This window comes from Ichthyophthirius multifiliis, assembly GCF_000220395.1.
Source record: "Ichthyophthirius multifiliis unplaced genomic scaffold scaff_1120509249539, whole genome shotgun sequence".
Taxonomy (NCBI): domain Eukaryota; phylum Ciliophora; class Oligohymenophorea; order Hymenostomatida; genus Ichthyophthirius; species Ichthyophthirius multifiliis.
The window spans coordinates 1-8,168 of NW_004087629.1; the positions used below are offsets into that span (position 1 = coordinate 1).

Genomic DNA, 8,168 nt, shown 5'->3' on the forward strand with positions numbered 1-8,168 from the left:
ACCCCCACCCCAACCCCAACCCCAACCCCAACCCCAACCCCAACCCCAACCCCAACCCCAACCCCAACCCCAACCCCAACCCCAACCCCTCCCAAACCCCTTAACAACCCCATTTCCAAATACCCATTCCAAATTCATATATGTATTTATTTTATCATTTTATTAATTTAATTCATTTTATATATAAATTTTATAATTTTTTTATTTTTATATAAATTTTATCATATTTGAATTAAGTAATTTATATTTTATTATAATAAAATATTTTATATAAATTATATTATATTATTTTATTTAATTAAAATTAATTTTTTTTTTTATATTTATATATATTTAAAATTTTTATTTTTTATTTGTAATTATAGAAAAAATATTAATTACTTTTTTTATATATTTATTTTTTTAATCAATAAAATTTTTATTTATTTAATTTTTATTAATATTTATTAAATTTAATTATATAAATATATTTTTAATAATTGCATTATTATATATATATATTTAAATTTATATATTTTTTTTTTTAAATTAAAAAGGATATAAATAATAATAAATAAACTATATCAAATGAAAACAAAAATTTTATTTATACTTCCATTCATATGTTTATAATATTCAAATATATAACCAAACTGTAATATTGAAACTTAAGGATGTAGTATTTAAGAAAATGAGAACATTAGTATAACAGAATCTTAAAAATAAGTAGTAAAATAGATAAATCCATTTTCAACTTATTCAGAATTTTTAAAATTTTTTGATTAAAAATATTAATAATAAATGAAATTATAATTAAGCTACAGATATTTTTTGCCAAGAACTTTTATAATAAAATCTGGTGTCTTCTCATAATAATAAAAATAAGAGCTACCTTAATAAAATGAAGACATAATTGCATAAATAAACGAAAATGTATTATATTATATAAAATCTGATGATTTAAAAAATAAGCATTAACAATTAAAATTAATAAATATGACATCTGAAAACTAATAATATTTTAAAGATTATTAAGGATAAGAAACTTTAATTTTATAAAAAAAATAGAATAAACAATAAAAGATAGCTAGGGAAATCCTATAAGATTAAAAATAATTACTGTGCAAATAAGAAAAGAGTAATCTGAAAACCCTTAATCTTATTATAAAATATATAATATTTAAAATTTGGTGAATATATTAAAATAAGACGAAATTTAATTAATTAAAGGGAGGTTAGAAAAAATTAATTTTTATATAAATAAAGAACTTTTTAACTAATAAAAAGAATAGAAATAAGAACATTATTATTTATCATTTGAACTAAATTTTTTAATAACAGAAAATGATTATAGACCATTATTAGTATCTTTTAAGAATTTAAGGACTAATATCCTTTAATAAATTAATGATTTTAAGCCTTTAACAAAAAACATTAATGAAGACAATTCTTTTAAAATAACAAAATGGGATTTTGATTATAGACGAAGAAGAGTATTCATCTCAAATAATTTGAACTTTCACTATTTCAGAAAATACTTTAATGATTCAACTATATAATTTTAACAATATAATTACACATAAGTAAAATACTAATATTAATAGTATTTATAAAAAAGTGACATTAAAATTTTAACTATAAAATGGTTTTATTCTGAAAAAATGAAAGAAAGCTTATAATTGTCTAATTTTATTAATTATTATGAAATAATAGATAATAAAGATTAAATTATTGAAATTATTGAAAATTATTAAAAATAAAATTTTTTGGCTTATAATCCGCATTTATTGATTCCTAAATCTTATAATATAAATTTAAAAAAATCTTATTATTCATAAGAAGAAAAGCTTTTCCTATAAGAAACTGAAGGGGCTTGGATTATAAAGGAAACATATTAGGTAGGAGGATATGGTATGATTATATGCTCAGATGTAAAAAGAATATAAAACGATTTGTAGTAAATGAAATAAAGAAAATAAAAAAAAAACTCTCAAAAATATGTTATTTAAAGATATATTTAAAACCCTTTACTTTATGATGGTAGAAAATTTGATTTGAGAAGTTATTTACTTGTAGCTAGTGCTGATCCTTTAATAGTTTATTATGTACATGGAAATATGAGGCTTTCATTTACTAAATATAATAATAATTTCACTTTACTGAGAACTAAATATGATGATATGAGTGCTCATTTAATTAATTGGACTTAGTAAAAAAAATATGTAGGTGATGATGAAGAATTAAATTAATTATTAGGTGGAACTTTTGCAGATTTTGAAAATTTTTTGATTAATTCTTATGGTAAAACTAAAGAATGGATATATGAAAATATATACGAAAAAATGTTTGAAATTTTCGCTTATATATTTGAAGCTTCTAAAGATTAAATGAAGAAAAAGTAAGGGCATTTTTAAATATTTGGAACAGATATTATGCTTGATGATAATCTTAATGTTTACTTTATTGAAAATAATGGCTTTCCAGGAATAACTTATGATGATAATAAAATATATCACTATCCTATTGAAACTGCTGTAAATAATACTATTAGAATGGCCACATATGTGCAAGAGTAATAGGTTAAAGGTTAAATTATTGACACAGACTATTTAAATTCAATTTGTATAGATTGTACACTTATTTATAATTAATTAACTAATTATTCTTTTGTAGAAAAATATAGATAGAAATGATTTTTTTTTAAAAAAAAGTCTATATTTTACTTTAGTTTTAATTATTTATATCAAAAAAAAATGAAGGTTTTTTATATATCTTAATTTGAAGTTATTTTGAAAATAATAATATAAAGATTTTAAATAATAAGCAATTTACGATTATATCAAAATAAATAAAAAAAACATAAAGTAAACAAAAAATAATGAAATTATAAATTACTATTAATAAATTTATTACAATTTTTTTTTTTAAAAAATTTATATATAAAGTAATATAAATTAATTTTTTAGTATTATTATTATCTAATTATCAGTTTTTGCCTAACTCAACTGACCTCTTAACACACGCATTAACAAAATCATCAATAATATCCTTAAATTTTTATTCTTTCATAACCTACAAAGCCGCATAAGTAGTTCCATTAGGTGTTGTAACTGCATTTTTTAAATCTTCTGGACTCCCGAATTTTCTATCTAGCATAGTAGCTGCTCCTAATACAGTTTAAACAGCTAAGCCTAATGCAATTTCTTTTTCTAAACCTTATTTAATACCTGCATCTACAATTCCTTATATAAATTCATATACATAAGCCGGCCCACTTCCACTAATTCCGCAAACAGCATCCATTAAATGTTCTTCAACTTTATATAATTTCCCAATTGTATTAAATATATTTTTGCAGATTTCCTCATCTTCTTAGTTACAACCTGGGCCCATCGAATATGCAGAAGCTCCGAGCATTACAGTCACAGGAGTATTCGGAAGTACTCGAATAATTTTTTTATGAGAGAAATTTTTAAATAGAGTTTCCAATTTATATCCTGCTGCTAAAGAAATAATTAATTTTTAAGAACAAAAGGGAGCTATTTCTTTACTTAAATCAGATATTTAAAATGGCTTAGTGCAAATTATTATTGCTTGGGAATTTTCGATTGCAATTTTATTTTCTAGATATTATACGTTTTAGATTCCTGTGAGTTTCTAGTAGTTTTATACTGTTTATTATGTACGAGCTGTCGCGTAAAATTACTCAGGAAAAAAACTGCCGCTATTTAATAGGCCTAAAGATATAGCAGTTGCTATTTTACCAGCACCTATAAAGGCGATTTTAGTATTCATTTTTTTTTATAAATTTTTTATTATTTTAAAAAATATTTTATTTTGTAAATATTTTTTAAAATTAATAATTATTTATGTTATTATTATAAAAATGCATTTTTTATTTTCGTTAATTATTTTTTTAATTTCTAATAAATTTGAATAAAATTATTTAAATTTTTAAAAATTTTGCTATCCATAAATGGAAAATAAAAATTTCTATTTTTAATTTTATAAATAAATTAAAAAGAATAATAAATTTTAAAATAAATCTTAAAATTAAAAAGAATTATAACAAACAGTATTATAATAAAAAAATAATATATAATATTAATATTTATTAAATTAATTGTAGATTAATATTTGTGTTTTTATATAATATATTATTTATTATATTTCTTTTTATTAAATATTGTTTATTTTATATTGATTTTAGATTACTAATGATATCTTTGCAAGATTAATATAATAAAAAAACTATTATATATATTGTAGTTTAAGAAGTTTAATATTTAAATATTTTTATTGATTATAATAAACTATTTTAAATTTTTATTAATTAGAAAATAAAGTTTAAATTTAAACGTAAACTATTTTCATTCATTAATTAAAAATCATATTTTTAAAAAAATATATTTTGAAAAATTAAATTATTACTGATTTAAATTTTTATAATATATATACTCTTTTATATTAACTTATTATTTTAAATATTTAAAAATAATTAATTATAATATCAAATTTTCATAACTTTAAAATATTATTTATTTTATTTATTATATAAAAAATGTTTATATTTTAGTTAATTTTAATTAAATTATATTTTTTTTATAAATTTATAGATATCCGAAAATAAAATTATTTAATTTAAAAAATTAATCTATTTATTTTTATTCTATACAATGAAATAAAAAATAATTAAAATTATTATATTCAATTTTTTTATTTCTTATACTTTTGAAGGATATTTAACTATTTTTTTTTATAGAATTAACGATAAATGTTAAAACTATAATATTAATTTAATTAAAAAAACTATATAAAAAAATTTATAAAATGCTTTATAGATGAAAAAATACCAAATACATATGTAAATGTATTGGAACAGACTCAAGTGCATTCGAATGTATATTTATGTCAATAAATAAAAAATTAATATTACATGTTATTAAATAAATATTTATCTAAATCTTAAAAGTTAAACAGTTGGTATAATTGGATTAAGTTAATGTTGAATTATTGAATAAGGTGATCTTTGGGAGGATATTAAGCTGTTTTTATCTATTTTGGGCTCCTAAATAGAATTTACTAGTATTTCTAAATGCTATAGTGGTATATGGTAAAATATAATACTTTCTTGCTTAAATATTTATTTATAATAAATTAATTTAAGATTTTGCTCACCAGCTGATTATTTTAGAATTCCTTTAAATTTTAATAGATATATTTAAAAATTTGCTTTAATACATTATTAAAATAATGAAAAAAATATAAATATAAACTGAAAAAATCTTTTCCTAATTAGAATTTTTGTAATAGACTAAACTTTTAAAATATGAAATTATAAACCTAAAGAAAGTGCTTCATTTTTTTTTATGAAGATTTTATTATTCTTGATATGAAAAATTAATAAATTTATAAATAAAATTTAGTTGGATTAAAAAATATATAAAAATAAATTTTAATGTATTACTTACTATTAATGAAATATGATTAAAACATAATAAAGAAGATATTATTAATCATTTTTTACGAGATTTTTAGTAAAAATATTATTATTTTAAATATTAATAATTTTTAACTAATATAAGTGGAATATTTTTGTTTAAAGTAATATTCTATTTAAGTTTAATATAATTTTTAAAAATAAAATACCATTTTAATTTATTTTATATAAATAAATTATTAAAATATTTAAATATAAAAATAATTATTAAATATGTAAAAATTTAAAAATATATTTTAATAAATAAAATAACTAAATAATATATATAAATATAAAAAAAATATATATAAATAAATTTAAATTAATATTTTAAATGGAAAATAAATAGTAAGATTTATAATAAAATCTATTAGAAAAATAACATAAAATTTCCTCATTTACAGCTTTTAACACAGCATTTAATGTCCTATTAGGGACTGGTCCAATATTTGTACCTCCTGTATTTTAATAACCTGGTATTTTTCTAGCCATTTTATTTATATTATTTGTTGGTTTAATGAGTTTTGTGTGTGCAGAATATGTAATAGAAACTATGTCATTATTAACAGCAATAAAAAGAAAAGATTAAAAAAGCTTTTTAAAATCGTAAGACTCATAAAATAATAACACTAATGCAATAAATGCAAATATTTTAATCTCAAAAATCTAATCAAAAACAGAAGAAAGTTAATTATTATAAGAATATATATAAGTTTAGTCTTATATGGAATTCGAATTTTAAGAACCGATAGAATATGGACAAATGGGTTAATTGATATTTGGGAAATGGGGAAATATATGTGCAACTGCTGCATTAGTTATATATTTAGTAGGAGTTATGATTTCAAAAACAATAGCTACAGGATCTGTTTTAGCAAACACTTTTTCAGAAGTGAGAATTTTAAATGAAAGTAAATTTTGGATAATATTATTTTTTTCTATTTCAATAATATTCTCTTTCTCTAATGTAGCAAAAACAAAAATATTATAAAATATAATAATGGCTGTTCGTTTTATTACAATAGTTTCACTTTTTTTAGGCGCTTTTTTTTAAGCTTAAAAGCATGGATATCATAAACTAAATGAAGGAAACGATATTATTTTTGATATAAATAATTTCAACAGTTTCTTTTCCAACCTTTAATTTGGCTTCTTAATGCACCATTCAATACCTTCAATGTTTTCTCCTGTAAAAAATTAAAGAGATATCAAAAAAATACATATGATAGCTTTTGGATTAGGAACTTTTATTTTTATTTTCATTTCACTTACTTCAGTTATGGCTTTTGGCAAATGCTTAAATTCTTCAAATTAATTTGAAAATTTTTGTAGTGAAAATAATTTGAGGACTGGAGATAGTTATTATAATAATTATTTCAAAGAAGATTTGAAACCTATATTCTATATTGCTAGTTTTTATATTTTCCTTAATATAGCTGCTTTTCCTGTACTTACAATTACAACAAGAAATAATCTAATGAAATTATTAGCAAAAAAGAAAATCCCAGAAAAATCTTACGAAATTACAAAATGGACTTTTTTATTTACAATTATTATTGTTTCGCCGATTATTACGGTATCTCTTATTACTAAAAATATTTAACTTGTTTTAGATTTTACAGGAGGAGTTTTCGGAAGTTTACTGATGGTTATTTTCCCATCTCTTTTTGTTATTTTTGTAAGAAGAAAAGCTAATGAAATAGGAATTTAGTATAAATAAAACCCACATAAATGCTATTTTGATAATTTGCTTTTACCCTATGGACTTATTTGCATTGGAATTTTTTTTTTAACGTACGGCTTAATTAAAAGTATATAGAAAAATATATGAAATTTTAGTTTAAATAATATGTATCTATTTGTTTTATTTAAAAAAATAAAATATTTATTTTATTTTAGCAAAAATTAAATTTAATAAAAATAGACCAAAAAAAATAACTAAGATAATAAAAATTATTTATATAAATTTAATAAAAGGAATGCTTTATAATTCTTAGCAAACGTATTCAATATCAATACTTTAATATGTATTAATTTAGGAATTATAATTAATATATATAAATTAAAAATATTTACATATATTAATATAGTTTTAATAGAAATATTATATTTTCATAATTATATTTGTAATAGGATTATATATTTATCTCTTTCATTAATTATCTAATTGAAATTGTTAAATTATCAAAATAATATTTTATATATATATTTGAATTAGAAAATTTTTAATTACATTTTAAAACGAAAAATGATTTGAAGAAAATTTTTTAATAATTTATCCTATATATAAGAAACAGCTTTATTTGCAATATATTTTTCATTTTGTTTTTTAGACATAATATAACTCATTAACTATAAAAATTTAAGCTAATTATTTATTTTTAGTCGAAAGAAATTTTTAATATTTTATGTTTATTTACCATAAAATAATTTAATATAAAAAAAGTAATAAAAAGATTCCACAAGAAAAAAATCATTAATATATAAAATAAATTATTTCCAAACCTTTATTGATAATATTGAATTTAGATTAATTTTTACGATATGACTAATATAATAATTGGTATGTATTCTAAAAACTATATAACATCAAATATGAATTTTTAAAATAGTGACTGTTTTAAATGAAATTTTGCAGGAAAATTGTATTTGGAGAAAACTTTTATTAAGTAATTTTTTTAGATAAAAAAAGAAATTTAACATTTCAAAA

At 18.4% G+C, this 8,168-nt stretch overlaps 2 protein-coding genes across 2 annotated transcripts, besides 8 other annotated features; one reads left to right on the plus strand and one right to left on the minus strand. All coding sequences in view use genetic code 6, as the record gives it.

Moving 5' to 3' along the window:
- Positions 1-89: a microsatellite.
- A 173-nt stretch (positions 90-262) lies between these two features.
- Positions 263-330: a microsatellite.
- Positions 331-700: 370 nt separating this feature from the next.
- Positions 701-2,736, plus strand: IMG5_010390 (tubulin tyrosine ligase-like member 10, putative). The gene has a single exon (XM_004039727.1). The coding sequence runs from the start codon at positions 1,641-1,643 to the stop codon at positions 2,670-2,672; it is 1,032 nt and encodes a 343-aa protein (XP_004039775.1). The 5' UTR covers positions 701-1,640; the 3' UTR covers positions 2,673-2,736.
- Positions 1,705-1,737: a microsatellite.
- Positions 2,737-2,964: 228 nt separating the features above from the next.
- On the minus strand, positions 2,965-3,774 carry IMG5_010400 (pyrroline-5-carboxylate reductase, putative; the record flags this gene model as incomplete). Its single annotated transcript, XM_004039728.1, has 1 exon — positions 2,965-3,774. One exon carries the CDS (start codon positions 3,772-3,774, stop codon positions 2,965-2,967), a length of 810 nt encoding a protein of 269 aa, XP_004039776.1.
- Positions 3,775-4,362: 588 nt separating this feature from the next.
- Positions 4,363-4,398: a microsatellite.
- Positions 4,399-5,643: 1,245 nt separating this feature from the next.
- Positions 5,644-5,699: a microsatellite.
- Positions 5,649-5,719: a microsatellite.
- Positions 5,717-5,773: a microsatellite.
- Positions 5,734-5,774: a microsatellite.
- Positions 5,775-8,168: the final 2,394 nt, after the last annotated feature.